The following is a 19,512-nucleotide window of genomic DNA, read 5'->3' as shown; positions in this document are numbered from 1 at the left end:
TGTATTAGCAAAGAAAACTTTCTGTGGGCACTTCTTTGGAGAGCACACAGTGTCTTTTGTTTGTATGTACAAAGCATTTTAATGTTTTTTTTTATATTGAAACTTGTATAAAATGGTGCACAGAGAAAATGCTCCTTATTAGTGCCTTTGTTTTGGCTGGCCCCGTGTTTTACTGTTAACCCTGCATCTTTCAGCAAATAATAGAGGGCAAAGACTGTGGAAGTTTCCTTAAAGTATATGTCTAGTGGAGTATTTTCGGTGAAAAAGTAGTTCGGAAGGCGGAGGTTTATTGTACGCAGTGCGGCGCTTGGTGTTATGTTCCTGTTGATGGAACTGGCGATTGCTCGGGCAGCGCTTCTGGCCCCGCGCGGCCGCCGTAGCGCGGCCCCGCCCTGCCCGCCATGGCGGCGCCCGAGCCGCCGCCGCCGCCCGAGGGCTGCAGGCCGCTGAGCGCGCTGCTGAGCGGCATCGCCCAGGCCGCCTTCCACGGCAACGCCGGCATCACCGAGGAGCTGCTGCGCGCCCAGCTCTACCCCGAGGCGCCGCCCGAGGAGTTCCGCGCTCTGCGCGCCAAGATGGGCGGCCTCCTCCAGGTACCGGCGGGAAGGGGCCGCGGACTGCGGGAGGCCTCGCTCCCTCCGGGGCTGCGCGGGGCTCTGGCCCGGCGGTGACACCTCCGGCTCCATCCCCAGCGGGCGATACAGGAGCCGGGGAATGGCAGCGGTCACAGCAGCGAGGCTGCCGGAGCTGCAGGAGCGCTCTCAGCGCGGGGTGTGACCCTGGGGCTGGCGCTGTGCGGGGCTCGGTGAGCTCTGCGGGGCGCGCACAGCTCCGCTCCTGCTCCGCTTCTGCGCCTCGGGCTCTGCAGCCCCTCTGGCTGCCCAGGGCAAGGGCGACACGTTTAGGGCGTGTGCTGTGGAAATAAGGACTTGCTCCTTTCTGAGAAGAACTGCAGTTTTCTCGTAAGAAAACTGTGTTCTGGAGAAAGCAGCGCCAATTATAAAGCAAGTCAATTTAGTCAACAAACTTTGATTTTTGTGCAAGAGAGAGGATATTTTTCTCCATAATGGAGCTTTTTGGTCTCCATTCAAAGTGAAAAGCCTGGTGTAGTTACCGCCAGCTGCACGTGGCTCAGGGAGCCTCCAGGTGCTGAATCCTTGGATCGCCACTGCCACCTTGTGGGTAAATGCACGGCTTGGATGGCCGGGTTTATAAACGGGGTCGGTGCTTTTAAACATGACTGAGAGATCTGGAATTGGATGAGGATGATGTTACTCGCTCTCTGCCTTTATGAAAATTCTGTTGTTGATTTAATGATCAGATTCATGTGGTGCCCTGAAAAGCCTGCAATGGAAGCTGAATCCTAAAGACTGATTCCTTTAGGGCTCCCTGGTTTTGTCTGTCAGTTTTTTTCTAGTGGGTAACTTAAAGGAAGTGGCACCTAAGTTCTGTGGATCCTTATAGGATCTGTGCTCTGGAGCATCCTAAAAGTACTTCTTGGCTTTCTGGTTGTTCTGAGAGCCCTCTTTCCTTCATACCTTCCAGTTTTGTGGGGGAAGACTGATATGAGGACTGTACTTTGGAAGTAGAGAGGCTTAAACTTACCTTCCTCTTTTAGTATCTCCCTGACTTGATACCTGGAGGGTTTTTGTGTCACACTGTATTCGCTGATAGCAGCAAACTTTGGAAGTGGTCCCTGTACCTGCAACATCTTGGTCTTTGGACGCACCTCTTGGTTGCTGGTGTCTCTTCAGCACCTGATCTGCCTTTTCCCTTCCTAGCCAATTGCCATGTGAATTTCTGAGCATATTATTCCCATTTTGATACTTAGTTGATTGTGAAAAATCTCTATTATTAAAATCAGATGAGCCAGGGGAAAAATATGTCTGTTACCTTTCTGTGGTTTTATTTTTTCCTTCCTTCTATGGGTGGTGGAGGAGAGGGAGCAAACAGCTGGATGACAACAGAAAGTCTAGAAGCAGAGAGATTCATTGCCTCTGTGACTTAATTGGTGTAGTAGTTTGTGTCTCCTGAGCAGTAAACATGGATCTGGGCCTTAAATCAACCTCTTGTTTTCACTGGAGAACTTCCCATTACCTTCCTGCATTCCACCTGTGCAAACCACAGCACCTGTGGAAAGCATGGAGATGAAGAAGTGCCACAAAAGTCTATCATGTTTACTCTAGCAATAAAAAAATGTGAATTCCCCCTCAGAATATATAGAGAGTATTGCTGGGTTTATGTTTATAAAAGATGTCATCATTATCTATTTCTTCCCCCTGTTTACTTTGCTGCCCATCGATCTACTGAATATGCATAAATCAGCTGACCTCTTGCTAAAATGCCAAATTTGTTTTGTAGTGAAATCATGTTTCTTTATTAAATTTACTTTTTTAAAAATTTAATTTCTTGTGTGGAATATCCTGGAGGGCAGACCAAAGCCCTAGGAAGGCTGGCCCTGGAGAACCATATGATTTCAGTGTTGTGCTAATTGTTTTTTGCCCTCTGCCCTCAGCCTTCCCAGCCTCCTGTCCCTTAAGGCTGCAAAACATTAAGAAATTGGGGGAAATCAGCTTTTGAGAATTCCTCCTTCCCCCACAGCTTTTTTGGGTTTTTCAAAGATTATTTCATCCTGATTAAAACACCACATTTGTCTGCTTCTTACATAAGTTTAATTTGCAGCATTATCCACTGGTCATAGTTCATTTCCATGTGGAGTAATCCCACTGTTTTCCTTTTGGTGGCAGTAACCTCTTGCATTTACTGAATGGGATCCTTTGCTGCTGGATTTAAAGTGTCCTTTACTCTTCTGCTCTGGAACAAACTTTATGTAGGATAAATAATAATAAAAAATTAAGCATGAGGAGTGGAAATATTTTATTATATTTGATTTATAAGTTGTTTTGTTTGGGGTTTTTTGTTCTTTATGTTGGTTTTGTTTTTTTTTTACAAATACTGAGGAAGTTACTATCTGTAATAAATATCCTCGTATGTGAATAGTAAAATATTAATCAGACTATATAAATAATGATAACAGCTTGATATCCAGCATATAAAGTGTGTTGTCCCTAAAGATTGTCACATCCCTGATAGGGACTGCAGCTCTTTCCCTAGGAAGTTGCTGTTGTGACCTCAAGAGGGGTTTCCAAAGCATTTTTACAAGTTTGAGAAGGAAGAGACAACTCAATCTTCATAACAGGGACTTGCCCTTACAGGAAAAATCAGAAGTTGTAAGGTTCCCTCAGCTGTGGAGGATAAATGCCTTTGCTTCTTCAGCAAGATTTCTGCTAACAGAAACATTTCTGCCAGCAATTTATGCTAACTGGTGGAAAATAAATGTCTTCTTGCATTTTCTGATAAGGGAAAAGAGTTGCCATTCTTCCCTCTCGTTGGATAGCTTGTGATTCCTCAAATATGTGGGCTGGGTCATGAACTCTGGAGCACTTTGCAGTTGTCCAAGCTTCAGGAAGGGTGAGAGGGAGAGCAGCTTTAATCTGAAGACTGAGATTAAATAACTTTGGAAGAGCTAGTAGGAGACACTGCTTGCTTTCTGCCACTTAGATTTGCAATTGTGCCTGCATCTGCTCACTAAAAAGAAAATATTTTAAGCAACCTCATTCTTCTCAATTCAGGGAAAAGGAAATGAGTACTGTGTCCCTATTTTCTGCCCAAAAATGTGTCCTATGTAGTGCTACGACTGGGCTTATAAGGGATAATTCTATTTGTTATTGAGCTAGGTGAAAATGTATTAACAACTAACTTTGCACAAAGTTTGTGAAGTAGGGAATGTCTGTAGTGGTATAATAGGATATACACGAGAAAATTATTATTATTATTATTATTATTATTATTATTATTATTATTATTATTATTATTATTATTATTATTGTTATCTTCTAAATTGATGTTTGCCTGGAACAACTAAATAAGAGTCCTAGCTTTTTTTTTTCCTTTTTTGTTTTTTTTTTCTTTAGCAGAACATCACTATTATGTAGCTCACTAATCTGAACACAGCTCAGTTGCCAGCTCACCAGTGTCTAGTGTTGAGCATACATTTTCTCATATAAGCTCTAATCCCACAATTATTGCTTTTTTTTTTACTCCCATCCCTTTTCAACATTGTCTTAGGAGGGTAGAAAATGTAATGTTTACTGGAACTAGCACCTACTGTATTGCAGTGATGAAAATGTGCGTGAGCACTACCCCAAAGCATTCTTAGTGATTTTAATATGAGCTACTTCAGCTTTTAGGGTGGTGTATATGTGGTCATTTCACAAGGGGACTGGCACAGCTGGCAGGTCACATAAAGTGGAGGGGGAAAATACTTGAAAACAATGAAGTGGAGAGGAAGGCTGGGTGCAGAACGTGAAAGGGTTGGAGAAAATTGCCAGGAGTGATAAGATCAGTGCTCCAATGCCTGGAGCAGCAATTTGTTGCTTAGGTATGTCAGCTAGAAAGAACAATGTGCCTGCATCATTCAGGATCTTTTCAATGACTTTTTCCTGATTTCTCAAGTTGCAAAAGTTGTGATTGGTGTTGTTAAAGGCTCTCACATTTGCAGTGCTGTTTTCACTGGTACTGTGATTCCTAAGGAGATGTGTAGGTGGTGGTGTTATTGCTGGTGGCTGTGAGATTTGGAGGTGATGGTGTTCTGCACCACGAGTATTGTTCTAAACAGCAGGGTATGAACGAGGAGCCTGTACATTACAAACCTCAACTCCCACTGCAGATCCTCAAGGCAGACAGAAACAGACGGGCTCCCACCATTATGACATCGTTCATTTATTTAATGAGTGGTGTTTTCTGTAACTCACACGTGAGACAGAAAGGCTCGTTTCATTTGGGATTGTGAAATGCTGATATTCTGTGATTGTGCCACCTCAGTGAAAATGACTCACCAGAAGTTTAATGGTTTACCTGACCTTTTGCAGTGCTTTTTAAATTTTTTTTTAAGGTTAGCCACGGAAAAGTGGTAAATTAGAGAAACGTCATCAGATCTGTGTCACTGATCTATAATAGGTGTGGTAGGCTCTGTATTGCCCAAACAAGAAGCAAATATTTCTCTCTCTCTCTCTGTCTCCTAATTACAGTGCTGATTATATCTCTGCAAGCAGAGATCTGGTTTCTTTGCTCCCGTTGTGGAGGTTGGTGCTAGCTGTGTGTTTCTAGAGCAGGCAGGTCAGTACTGGCTCCTCTAATGTCTAATGCCTCTGCACTACCTCTTAGTTTTAGAGTGCCCTGCTGCATTTTAAATCTGCTAATTGCCAGTTAATGGACTTCCAGAACAGCATGCTGCTGAGAAAGTTGGATTTCCTGGTGGTGGGAGTGCTGCATGTCCTGCTGATTCCCACTTTCCCATCCAAATGTGTGGTTTAGTTTGTTGCCTTTGTAAGACTTCTTCAAGCATGTAGCATTTTCAGCATTAATGAACCATTTCTCAAAAAAAAAATCCCAAAACCCAAACCCGCAGGTGTGACTTTGTAAGTTACACACACGTGTGTCTGTGATCAGCATATTCTGTGTATATTTGTGAATATTGAGTATACACAAACACTCTTATGCACAGAAAGGGAAATATATTGATTATGCTGTAATTCATTATTCCAGCCTGATCCCCATGGTGTTTCTCTTGACCTTAACAAGAGCCTACTCTGATTGAAAAACAGAGAGTCAGATCTTGCCTTTGAAGATCATTATTCCAAATTAAATGCTTCTACTATGCTTAATTAGTATTCATCAAGCACATGCTGTATGGAATATATTTGAAAAGGGAGGAGTCCCTTAGGCTTCACAGGTAGTTTCATGCCTTTATTTCAGTACCTCTGAGGCCCCATTCCCTATTTCCCAAAGTGTGTGGGAAATGCTGAAGAGGGTAATGAAGCTCAGTGCCATCATCTCACAGCACTGGTGACTTTCTGGACTACTTTGACTTGTCCTTGTTTTAAATGTGGGGCTCTGAAAAGGGGAGAACTTGAGCTATCTTGTCTTGAATTTGATGCATAAAGACTGAAAGGAAAGGCTCAATGCTGAAATTTTGTTATTTGTTATATGATACTGTAAAAATGGTATCTCCAACATCTGGTGTGAAGGAAGATTAATTCTTGCTTCTCCAGGAGCCAACTGATGGTGTCAAGGAAATAAAAATATTAATTTCAACCTTACTGGTTTCATGTGAGGCTGTCACAAAGCTGAGCAGATAATAGATCTTGCTTTCTTTCTTTCTTTCTTCAGAGAGAGTGGTTAACACATTGACTAACACACTATCAAAGATGCAGGAGCTGTGATATGCACTTCAGCCAGTGAAGTTCACAGCTAGTGTATGAAAAGGAAATTTGGATGACACTTACAACTCAACCTTTTTGCAAACTGAACATCTGAAATTTTTCATTCCTTGTAACACTTAGCTACAATCTTGGCATGATGTAGTTTAGATTTTTGACTGTGCTAGTGTATAGCAACTGGGTCCAGTATATCCAACAACTTATTTAAAAGAAAAAATTGCAGACAAGACCAAAAATTTTGTGTGGTGTGGCTAGAACCTACTTGTATGGCTAGAATTATTGCAGTTTGAAGCTTGTACTCTGGATTTCTTCCAGTCTGGTGACCAAATATGGTGGAGCCTGACTTCTTCAACGTTTGGATGTGTTGGACATTTTGTTTTTTTCAATAGTTTATTTAATTAAGGAAAAAAAAAAAAAAAGGGGAAAGCTTTAGTGACACAAAATACCAGGCACTGCAAATGTTATATGAAGTCCTTTTTCATTGATCTTTTAGACCTAAAACCCAGTGAGGCAGAAGTTGTCAGGTAAGAACATCTGTCAGCTTGAGCTCCTGAGTGGCTCCTGTGTGTTTCCCCAGGAGCCTCCCTGGGCAGTCAGGATTAGCTGCAGCTTCCTGTGAGGGCTCCAAGGTATCCCTAGGGGATGGTTTATTTTATAACAAGGTGAATTGAGTGACTTTATTTAAACACAGAGCCTAATACAACTAGTTTTTGATTTTATAATTACCATTGTAAATGTATGCTTTTACACTGTGAATTTTATGCAAAGGATTTAATTTATGGAGTAAGAATGAGTGGAGCATTGATGGCCTCCATTGTGGAGGATTAAGGTTCATTGTTGGGAAAACCAAACTGGCTTGGTTGGTCGGTTTGTTTTGTGTGGTTGTTTTTGTTGGCTTTGGTTTGTTTATTTGTTTTGAAGGGAAGGCATTTTTGTTTTGTATTCTCAATACTTCAAGCTTAAGCACAGTAGTTTTCCATAATTTTGTACCATTGTGTTTACCAGTTATAAACAAGGAAACCAGATCTTCCTTTACTTATTTTAGCCACCCAACAAGTTAAGAATTTCACTGTTTGAACAAAGTGAGTGGGACTTGCCTTTTGCTTTGTTTACAGTGCATGAGCACCTGGTTCTGGTTGATAGCCCAAGATCTAATTCAGAGTATTCTATCTTTATAAAGTTGGTAGTTTTAGAATTGTATAGCAAGCCTGGGAGTCCCTCCGCATTCTCAGTTCCCAGTGGAGTTCTGTATCTGATTATCTGCTGTGCTTTGAGGACTGCAAGTTTAATTGTTAAAGGTGACAGTGATCTTGGAATGCACTTTTTTTATCCCTTTAATTCTTCTATATTTACCTCTTTACAATGCTGGCTTATATGTGATTTCATGTAAGCAAAACCAGACTGCAACAATCTCATGAAAACAAGACATAAAATACACAGTTCACAGAAAATGTGAAATAATAGCTAACTTGTCCAAACAGTTTTTAGCTTTAAGTGTTTTTCTAACTATTTAAAAAATATTTTTGTAATCATGTTATTGTGCATATGGTAATACATTTCCAAAAGCACGTTTTTTCACATCTCTCTCTCTTTGCTAACAATAAAAAGTGGCAATACAAATATAGTTTGAGCAAATTCTGTGGGGTTTTTTCCAAATAAGGTTTGATTTTTTTCTTGGTTGAGATGTTTTGGGATTTCTGCCAAGAGGTTTCTACCTCAGCTTGGTGGGTAGTTTTTCTTTCTTTCCTTTGCAGTCTCTCTGAACTGTGATGCCAGGATTATGAAATATGTTTTGAAGACACTGAAGTAGTATCTGTGTGAAAGGCAAGTAATCAACAGACATTTTTACTCCTTGTCTGACATTTACACACGGCTTTGTTGTCTCTCTTCAGACTGTCACATCAGATGTGCTGTTCTCTCAGACTCTTTTTGCCATTTCTGGTTCAAGAGTAGTTTTTATTCTCTTCTGTCAAGCTGTTTGTATAAGTACCTTTTAGTTTTACACAGTCACACATGGCAGAAATATTTTATGTACTTGGATTAGTTGGGTTCCTTTTTTTTCATTTAGCTCAATTTTTTAACATTTTTGAAGTGAGAAAGATCTTTGTAACTCCCTTTTTCTGTCAAAGAAAAAATGGTACATTTACGATTTGCATTTGCTTGGAGAGTGGGTTTGTTCATTTTATGACATGTCAGGAAATCTATAAAAAGTCTCATAATGAACAGAAAGCTCTAATGAAGCTGTCCAGTTCATATGGACATATGGACAAATGGCATATTGAATATGAGTAGCCCCCAATTGATTAAAAGACAAAAGCCACGGAAAAAATTAGTTACATTCTTTTTGATGGTCTTTTTGTAGGGTCTTGGAGCAATTGATTGCTGAAGTTTCTAACAGCTGAGGCCTAAAAATATGAAATCTAAAAGCAGATGTTCAGCACCAAGCAGTTTTCACTGGCAGCCACAGTGGTGTGTGGGCAGCAGAGCTCGTGGGCTGTGCAGGCACAGGCTGCTGAAGGGCTCCCACAAGCTGGGGAAAGCCCTGATGGCTTGGCCAGATAGATAGATAGATAGACAGACAGACAGACTCCAGCAGCCCAACCTGATAGAGATAGAGAGCCACCCTCTCTGGGGTAATCAAAGCAGTCATTCATATTTATTAGGATTCTGTTGGAAAATGCTTTGGTTGAGGTCTTAGCTGTTTCATCACATCTTCAACTTTTTTTTTCTCCCAAAATGTTAATTATATTTAGTGCAAAGATAATTTTTGATACAGGAAATGGTAACTAAGTCTTTATGGGCAAGTGAGAGGTGGTTTCTTCCAAGCTCCTTGCTTTGGCCTCTGTTCCTGATCAGGTGAGGTTTTCCAGCAGCAGGGATGGAGAGGAACATTTAGAGAGGAGCTGTGATTCCTGTGCTGAGTTTGACCTGCTGCTCCTTTATCCTTGTAAAGGCTCATGTGTTCACTGCCTCTGCGGCTGCTGCTGGTTTGGGGAGCATGTTTTATGTTTCATTGAGCTGACAGGAGGGAAAACCATTTTCCCTGTGCTGAAAGGAAGTCCTGGTGGCTGGGATCCTGAGAATGGAAGCTTCTCTCTCACCTGTCAGCTCTATCAGCATGTAACATGAGCTGTCAAAATAGGTGGTGAAGGACCAGATGGCAGAGCACTGTTGGTTGCTTCCTGTGAAGCAGTGGAGTCTGTAAGCTTGTCTCCTTTCCTGGCTGATCCATGTGCTGCTCTGAAACTCGTCTGCAGGGTTATGGGCTGAGACAGGCATGAGTTTCCAGCCTAGGCTGGGAGTGCAGAAAGCATTCTCCTTCCAGGTAGGAAATGAAACTCCAGCTGCTGCTCAGAGTGGCAATAACAGGTAATGCACAGTAGTGTTGGGAAGGAAGGAAAGCAAAGATTGGAGTCAGAATTTGCCACTAAAAGGGAGTATATGGCAAGAGTGGAGGGATGAGACTCTTATAGTTCATGTTTTTCACTGCTAGAGCATCTCTGCTTTATGTCCAAATGCAAGCCAAGGGACAGATTAGCTGAGTTAACATTAACTTTTAAGATGCAGACAATCAAAGTACTCTGAGTAGAAGTGGAAACTTAATTTGTGATACTAATTCTGTTTTTGTGCTTGGTTCATAATAAAGCAAGTTTGTTCTGATTTCACTGACAGGATCACTGCTTGCAGAGCTCCAATAAGCTCTGCTAATGTCTGCACCATTACTGCACTCAGGGTAGGGCTGCAACTTTTTTTTCCATGTCTTCAAAATGTGAAGTGCTCCAACTTCTATTTTTAACTCTCCTAAGTGAAATGAGATTAAACATGAAGCAGTAGTCCGCAGCAGCAAGTAATTTTCCCAGAATGATTGTAGAAACCTGATAAACACAGATCTCTTTTATTGTAAAAGAACTGAGAGGGAGAAGAAAAGGCTGAGCACTTGGTCTCCTAAGGGAACGACAGGTCATGTCACCAGTTCCAGGACTGTCACTGTGTCTGTCTCTCATTTCCTGCTTTAACTCCCTCCCTTTAATTTTTTTCTGTTGTTTGTTTTTTTTTTTTTTTTATTTGTTTTTTTTGTTGTTGTTTGTTTATTTTAATTTACCATCTGTTATTTTCTGTCCTGTCTGGATTTATTTCTGCCTTTTATTCACCTCTCTGTCTTTAGCAATAGTCCATTAAATGGCTTTCATCTTTTGAGGGTTCTTGCTTCTGAATCCAGCTCCTTCAGGACTGAAGAAAAAAAACATTTTAGACTGAATAATGTAACCTCCAGAAATCATTATGTTCTCAAGAAAACAGTTCCCTTCTGCTGAAGCAGGGTTCAGGGAGTACATGTGTGGGCACATCCATTTAGAAAGAGATTGAGCCTCTCAAACTTGTCTGTAATATGGTTGCATGTTCAAGAACTATTGGAAATGTGGCAAAATCAAAATGCTCTCTAAACCATAGCAAAGAGTTGGACTTGAGTGGGGAGAAAACTGGTGGTAAAATCTGGGATCTTTTTTTCTTTGCTGTATTTCAGTAGAGTACAGTTCAGGTTGGAGAATTTGTATTTTTAATTTCAGTATGTTTATGTTTTTAATCCTCCTATTTCACCCTTGTTGTTGCAAGTATATCTGCTGTTCGTAGAACTTTTGTTTTGTTGCATGTTTTATCTCTCCAACCCATCCAACCTATCTATACTCTCTGAGAAGCACTTTCCAGTGCCTTTTTTTCTTGTACAACTCTTCCTCTTTCTATTTTAAATAATGCAAGTGGTTTGAAAAGTTACTCAGGAAGGAAGGGCTGGTGCTTTTTTTAATGTTTATTGCTTAAAACCCAAGCTTTTAGTATCTACTCATAATCTGAGTCTGCAGGCATCGTTCAGATACCTCTATGACTGATGTTATCTGTGGGTGGGCTTGTTCTGTTTTCATTATTATTGTTTGTTCTTGTTTTGTAAGTGCTGTAAGGGCTAGACACAGTAGGTCCAGACTGAGTAATCCAAATGATTCTCAGTTCTCCTTCAGCTAAAGATGTTTTCTGGAGTGGGGGAGCCACTTGCTGGAGCTCAACCCAACAGGCGCGATGTGACCGCAGGACACGGCTCAGGTTGCAGCTCCTGTTTTCATCAGCCCTTCATCCTCCTTTGTCATCAAATGCATCTTCACACTGCAGAAAAACGACACCTTCTGCAAATTAATTTGGGAAGTGGTATTTTATGGTGTTGTGAGTGCAAACAGGTCATTTCTAGCAGCTGCATAGGCTCCTGGCAGGGGCAGACTGGAGAAAAGATGTGGGTGCTGCACATGCTTTTAAAAGCTAATGCTAAATCTCTTTTCTGTTCAGTTGTAAGCTAGGTCAAAAATAGCTGAGTATTCACTCCCCCATGATTGAACTTTCAAGCAAAAAAGGTAATTTTAACAGAGAACATAGTTTGATGAGCCAGTATGCAAAAAAAAAAAAAAAAAAAAAAAAGTTGGTGTTTAGGGGATGTCTGCTTGGTGGGAGCCTGGGAGTTGTGGGGGTGCAGATGGAGGAGTCAGTGACCAATTGAGAAGAATTTTTTCCTTCCATGTGTGCAGTTGATGAGTCTGTGTGGAATCAAGCTTAATAAGATCAGGAACACAGGAAGGATGTAATTTTTGCCTGAAACTTCATCATCCACACACACATTTTTCCCATCTGCAGCAGCAGTTCTGTAATTTTTGTGTTGGTGTGTGTTGCAAGTCTTCCCATCCAAGAACAAAGCCTGATGAAAATCAGAAGTCAAATTCAAAAATATTTACAAGTCTACTGAAACTCTGTCGACCTGGTGAGTGCCTCCTTGGCAAGAAATCAAAAGGTTGGAATAAAAAAGTAGTTGTTTTAGAAGACCTGTTACATACTAGAAAAAAGTAAGCTACAGGGTTTAAACAATCTATGTATTTATTAACCTCTTAATGGTTCTTTTCTCTTATCCAACTTTTATTTCACTTTTAGCTTTCACTGCAGCTCTGTAAGAGGCAAATAAAAGTAATACTGGGACATAGCATGGAATATGAATAAAAGAATTGATGATCTCACATGGTTTCAATAAAGACTTGAAGATGAGTTAAAATCTTTTTACTTTGTGGTAGAAATACTAAATGTATTAGGGTTACTTGTGATTTCTGACTTAGATATTTGTGGGAGGTTATAGAAACCTTTAGTTTTGGGGTTTTTTTTTTTCCCGAAAGATGGATCACCATTACCAAGTGCAGACAGGCTGCAGACTGTTGTATCTAATTTTATCTTAATTCCTATTCTCAGGAGAGCTCTTGGGCTGTAATAAACAGTGTTTGTGAGGCACAACCTACCAGCTAGTTGAAAACCTCAACTGTGTCCAGAAACGTGGGAAAGTCTTCTGGACTTACATCCAGGGAACATCTGTGGGAACAGCTCATTTGTTACAGGGCTGGGTGTCTCAGCAGCCCTTGGGAGAGTCAGGCTTGTACATCAGAGGAAGACCCAGGAATCAAAGGGTTGGGAAGATGCTGGATTCCTCCTGTCAGAAGCTGCTCTTTGCAGAGGAGCACGCTGAGCTTGACAAATAGCACAGTGTCAACAGCACTGCTGTGCTGTTCTGAGCTGCATCTCTTCCCCTGCAGGCAGCTGCTGTCTGTCCCCAAATCCAGTAAATGTTTTCTTCTGGGGCTGAATGAATGAATAAATGGAAGAGCTGCATGTTGGTGTTACCCAGAGCAGGCTTGGTGTGGTGCAGGTGTTCGGCTCAGCGAGGTTCCTTGGTGTGCTCCTCCTGTCTGAGCTGGTTCCACATCTCCCTGCATGCATTCCTGGGGGCTGAGAAATGGCCTTCAGGGTTCTGTTTCTAAAAGCACATGAAGGAGAAGGGCTGTGATGCAGGAATAGCCTTTTACCCAGCTCAGTAAGTTCAGTAGCACAGGCCATGGCACTGAATTGTTTGTTTCCTTGAGCTTGGGATTTCTTTGTGCTACAGGGTGGCAGCAGCCTGCAGTTCTGAGGGTCAGCTGGAGGAAATGCCTCCACATGCTGGTATGTCCAGCTCTTAAAGCTCTTCTGTGATGGTTGACAAGTAATGTTTTATTTCTGAGAATGAAATATGTTCTTGTTTTCCCCAGTGGGTTTTACCAATTGTTGTTTCTCACTAGTGCTGCGTGCTTGTCAGGCTTTATTTCTCAGAAAAGATAATGAATTTAAGTCTGTTTTCCTGTTCTGTGTACCAGGGCACATGTCTGATGGATCTAATTAGCCTAATACAAAACTCTCCAGATTATCAAATACTGTTTCATTAAGGAAATGGTATTTGAAATCATATTTTTATTGGCTGAATTGTATTTGAAGACATAGTGGGTATGTGTGGAAGGAGAACACAGGGAGAATTCAGTATGACCAAAATTGTTTCTTGCTGTTCAAAAGCATCTGCCCAGCTTCTGGAAAGGAAAGTATTGCCAGGTACTGAGGGCAGGATTTGTGTGCTTGTAATATGGCATGCTGTCCATAAGCTGTGCTTTTTAGGAGGAAAAAGAAAAAGCATATTTTATTAAATCAGAAAATATGTAATGTGAGGAAATTTTTAATATCTAATGGTACTATCTTACAGACTCTAGTTTTGAAATAGGATTTTCTTACTTAGACATTTAAGTGAATAGTCACAGTAAAGTTAATTTTTATTTTGCACTGGCATAGAACAGCTGCGATTATACATTCTTAAGAGAACTTTTCTGCTTTTTGTTAGTTGAAGATTTTTATGTTGAAATGGTAGATTACTTGTGATTACTAACAAAAACTGAAATTAGCTGAGAGTATAAAGTAAGATCATTACATAATGATGTGTCACTAACATTACAGTGACTGAAGGTATGGAAATTATTCTACACTTTAAGGTCTGTCTGGATTAAGTAATTGGCATAAATAAGATGTATCACTCTAGAACCAATGTTGACAGTGATTCAGCTCTAGCAGCAGATGCATAAAACAGGTTTCAATACCTTAAAGTTCTAAGATTTTTCTGGTTAGGATGCTGAACTGCACATGTGTTGTTTATTCCAGCAGTGAAACAATCTTCACCATGGCAGTCAGAGTTTTGGAACAGCTAGTCATTGTCCTGGTGATGATAAATGCCCATCTGAAGCTCCTGGGGTTTAATAGCATGAGAGGGAGATAATTATAATCAGATATATTTTATCTGTCTCTAGTTATAAGCACAGAAGAACCACTGGTGTCCTAACTTAATTAATTCTTAGAAATATCAATCGGATGTATTCACTATAACTTGATATTCTATATAATAAATGAGCATTGTTAAAAGTAATAGAAAGAACTGTTTGTAATGCTAGGCACAATATGACTGGAAGTATAATTTTTACCAAGTTAAATTAAAGCATTTCCCCAAGCTTAAAAAATTCTGAACTGAGGCCCTTCATATAAGAAATGGAGTAGAACTACATTTGTTTAAAGAATAAATTGTGTAAATGTTCATGCAGCAAGATACCAAGATGATCAGCAAGGACTTCAAATATTCTTTCATTTTTTTTCCACAGTGAAATGTTTCCAAGTTAAGATGAAAAAGAATACTAAAATGAGCTACTGTTCTTATGTGACTTGAAAACTGTTATAGCCAGTGGGATTTGTTGAGGAATTTCAAAGAAAATATATCTCCATTAATTAACATCTTCATGCAGCTGTACCAAAATATAACTCATTGATTGTTTGTACCCACTTCCAGTTAATTTTTTGAAAGGAATTTTTGAGTAGTAGTCATATTTCCAAGAAGAGAGAGGTTCTAGTCTGAATGATGGATTACAAGGCTATATAATTTAAGGTCTGCATTATCTGATAAATACTCCACCAAAATACAGTGGAGTATGCTTGTTACCTTCTGAGTTCTTGGCTGTGTGCAGTAAGTTTCTTTTATGTGTAAAGTATAAAACCATCTATATTGTGTGTACATGTGCACATGTGTGTATGAGGGAGGTATAAATGATGGCTAATTATCTTGCATGGTTTTCTTCCTCTGCTTTTATGTGGCTCTCTTTTGGTAACAAACTATATTGGGTGCTTATAGTACATAAAGGTGCAGAGTTTTTAAATGTAGTTCGCATCAGACCCTAATTTAATTGTCAATCTCTTGATGATCTTTACCAAATAGCTTGGTTGAACTGTCCTGTATATGCTCTAGTAATATTTTTTTGTGTTCCTTATGCTTAAAATTTCAAGTTTGGTCATAAGGTTCCTCATCTGGATACACTTCAAAGTCAGATTTATATCACGTGTCAAGCACAATAAGGAACTTTGTGTCTGCAATTTTTTATCAGCTTAGAAGGGCACTGCCAGAAATCCTGCTGCATCTTGCAAAAAGGGTTGTTGTGAAGAGAGTGAGCTTTAAAAAAAAATCCCAGAGGATTACAAATGTGAAATATTGGAAGGTTATGAAATCCAGCCTAGAAAAGGGGTACCTAGTATCACCATAAACCTTTAGGTTCACATTTAACACAGATAAGCTGTTTTGCCCTGACACCTTTGCTTCACTCAGTGCAGAGGGCACAGTTTGTGTTCTTGGTTTCTGCACAGGAATAAAACAGAAGGCAATTTTCTGCACAGCTGAACTGAAGAGAAAGTCTGCATCTGAACTTGGTCTTGGCAGGGCTTGCATAAGGTGCTGGGGTCTGTGCTTGTTGATTCACCTGCCCTCCTGCCCCCATTCACCTGAACCAGCACAGGAGGAGCACACGGGCAGGAGCTGGGGTCATACAAACACAAAGGTAGTGATGTGGAAAATATTAAAGCAGAAAATACTCCACACTGCTGTTAGTAGACAGTGTAAGATATGGCTGTAGGAAAGGGCTCTGCGAGTCTGAATAGCTTTTCTTCTGAAAATGAAAAGAAGTGCTGTTTTCACTTCCAGCATAATGAGTTAGTACAGGATAATTACCTCTTAACTTAAATATTTTTGATATAAAGCAGGCAGTATGTACCAATATGTCAAATGCCCTATAGAAAAGCCAGAATGGTGCTCTAGGCAGCTCAGATTTTATAATAAAATCCCAGATGCTCCTATTAAGCTGGAGCCTCAATACAGCCGAGGGTTTACTCATAGTGTTGATTGCCATTTCTTTTCTCAATCACATAACAGATGGCAGCTGATCTATTGTGAAAGCAAGGCAAGGCAGCTCATCCCTCTTAAAAAGACACTACCAGCTCCTCAGTTTGTAGATGAGCACTGCCCAGTTTTGCAGACAGGCACTGTGAGGTGCACAGTGTGTGTGTCCAGCCCAAAGCCACAGTGTCACACCCCTGGCTGGGGGAATGGGACTGTGGCTTCCCCGAGTGCCTGGAGTGCAGCTGTAGCAGTGCCATGTCACAGAAGATTAAATCAAACCAAATCCCAAGGACTGGCTGCACTTCACCTTGCTGTGCTCTATGCCAGCGTGTGCTTGGAGGTGTTGTGTTCATTTTGGAGAAGTTGCATCCATTTTGTGTGGAAATGCAGGAAAAGCATCCGCTTGAGATGAAGATGGGGAAACAACCACAGTTTCCTCTTTCCACCTCCCATCCTCCCTTCGTGGCCATATATAGTAGCAGCTATTGCCACTTAGGCAATGCAAATACAAGGCTGTGGGTTTATCAGTTTTGAAAAAATAGATGGAAAAACTGGGTTTCTATAAAAAAGGATTTTTATATATAAAAAAGGATTTTTAGGAATAATAGTAATTTCTGTTGCTGCACAGGGAGGAGGAGTAAATGACCCCTTCCACACCATGGCAAAATGGAAATAAAGCTTAACAAAGATCACCAATTCTCTAAAAGAGGCTACAGCTGTATTGTGAAGGCTTTTGGGGCCTTATGGATAGAATAATACAGATGAAAAACTGCAGTAACATTTTGCATTTTGACTCTCCCTTGAAAGACTTGTGCTCTTGCTGCTGCAGGCCCTGCTTTACTGGGGCAGCATTTACCAGTTTTGCTTCCTTGTGTGTGGTGTGGAGGTGGCAGATAAAACTGGATGTTGCAATGAGCTGAGCTGTCCCTTCATGCCCAGGAGCATGCCTTGTTTGTCCCAGCATTCCTGTTTCCATCAGAGCAGCAGTGCAGTGCCAGACCTGACCCAGTGTTTGTAGCAGTGTCCCTTTGGGAATGCCTCTGGCACAGTGGGGAAAGGGCCAGGGAGAGGGGGAGAAGCCTTCTTCCTATCCCATACCAGTGCTGAATTCCCAAAGGTGCTCCCAGGTCATTGCTGGAGCCAGCCCACTCCTCTCCAGCTGCTGGTGGGCAGGAATCTGGGATAAGTAGTGGACACTTGCAAATTGAGTTTTAATGGAAGTTTTCAGGTTATTTGCATAACCTAGTTTGTTTGTACAAGGCCCTTAAGATCCAGTGTTTGTCAAACCCTAAAGATGTGACCTTTAAGTCCTCAAGCTCTTTCCTTTTACTCCCTTTATTTTCCTGCAGTCAATTGCTTCAGCAGACATGGATTTGAATCAGCTGGAAGCTTTCCTCACTGCCCAAACCAAAAAACAAGGTGGCATCACATCAGATCAAGCTGCAGTCATTGCAAAATTTTGGAAGAACCACCGGACTCAAATCCACGAGAGCCTGATCAATCAGAGCTGCTGGGATAATGTATTGAAAAACATGAACTGGAGGGTGGACCTGAAGTCACAGCTGAGGCACATTGATCAGATAAACACTCCTGTTGCAATAGTTGAAATGGAACTGGGAAAAAATGGGCAGGTAAGCTTCCTTTTGCAAAATATATAAACCTGATATATCTGCATATGCACTGAGGCTAATACCTATTGCTGAATTCACTGCATCCAAATCAGGCCAGTTGATTCATCACCCCTGGCCCTTTAATGGACTTGAAATTAAGATCCATCTTTGGATACAAAGAAACATTCTGGCTGGTGAATGCAATTTTTGCCTTTTTTTCATATCTTCTTATATGTATTGACAGTTGTCTTTACATTAAGCTTGAAAAATCAGAGGATGTAGAAATCAAACATGATCTTATAGTTCCATTTGTATACCATGCACTGCAAATTCAATATTTTCTTTTAATTCAACACTAAAATTAGTTAAAATATGCAAAATAGGAGCTGAAAAAGAGTGAAGTTTGCAAACTACGTATTAGAACAAACGAGGGGAAAGACTCCTTTTTATTTTATATAATACCCATTCTTATGTTAGAAGTACATCCTTATTACCTGTCACATTATGCAATCTGGTCTTATCTGCCTGAAAGATATCTATATATAGCTCTATCAGTGCTGAACATTGCCTTCCTTTTTTAATCTTTATAGTCCATAGGAATGTACAGCTAAAGGCACAGCTTCCCATCTTCACACTTACTGTTGTTTTCTATCAGGAAATGTGTTTCAATTCAGTAACGTTTCTCTACAATGTTTTAGTAAATTTTAAAGCTTCATTTCTTAGCAGTAGCTACTGCAAACCATGCCATGAGCTGATTTGGACATTTTGATGTTAATAGTTAACGTTTAGCAAGGTTCCTTGTATTTCATAGTATTTTAATAGCAAGAGTACCTGAATTAAGAATACTTCAGTCCATCCATGTGAGCACACACCTGGAATATACATGTGCATAGGAGTGATTGAATTCCAGTTGTGTGGCTAAGCCAAGAGCAGGGTGAACTGACATGTAAACAGGGATCCTACAGAGACAGAAGGTACTGCTGGAGTCATTTTGTTAGTTCATTTCCCTTTACAGCCAGTGGAAGCTGATCCTTCCTGAGCCTGCCACTCATGGATCTCTGCAGTGACCAGGACAATAATGGTGTGTGGCTTCAGGTTGTTTCCTAATCTCAAAGAAGTGGAGTTTTCTGCTCAGCATCTTGAGATTGAAAATTATTGTGTTCTATTAGTAGCAAATGGAAAAAAGGTTGCTTTGAATAAAAAGGTTACAGGGAGCACATTATAATGAGTACATTGAGTACATTAGTGAGCAAATGGGAGAAATATCTACATTTATTAAAAAATGTGGAGTTAATGACTCCTTTTTTGAAAACTGTCTTTTCCCCCAGTAATGGATTTTTACAGTAACATCAAGCAGCAAGGACATTTATATTTCTTTCATCCTCTGCAGAGTCAGAGGAAGTGAACATGGAGGAGGAATACACATTTCTGAGACACTGTGATGTCTCTTACCAAAGAGCCCCACAACCAAATCAAAATTAATTATTTTAGCAATGCCCCTTCATGCTGCAAAGGCAAGTGGTTGTGTAAATGCATTTTT

The 19,512-nt window shown here is 40.6% G+C and overlaps 1 protein-coding gene across 3 annotated transcripts in view; it reads left to right on the top strand.

The window, feature by feature from the left end:
- Window positions 1-359: 359 nt before the first annotated feature.
- Window positions 360-19,512, top strand: part of COMMD1 (copper metabolism domain containing 1) — a 59,180-nt gene continuing 40,027 nt past the window's right edge. For 2 of the 3 annotated variants that reach the window (XM_079324927.1, XM_079324928.1), the window contains exons 1-2: window positions 361-593; window positions 17,712-17,993. In XM_079324927.1, coding sequence (XP_079181053.1) covers window positions 402-593; window positions 17,712-17,993 — 474 coding nt within the window. In that variant the 5' untranslated portion in view covers window positions 361-401. Of the gene's footprint in view, window positions 594-17,711; window positions 17,994-19,512 lie in introns of all 3 variants that reach the window. The other variant, XM_079324929.1, reaches the window with a different exon arrangement.

The sequence above is a fragment of the Erithacus rubecula genome (assembly GCF_903797595.1).
Source record: "Erithacus rubecula genome assembly, chromosome: 2".
Lineage (NCBI taxonomy): Eukaryota > Metazoa > Chordata > Aves > Passeriformes > Muscicapidae > Erithacus > Erithacus rubecula.
The sequence above is the reverse complement of the archived record's forward strand: the minus strand, read 5'-3'. Positions and strand labels throughout refer to the sequence as shown.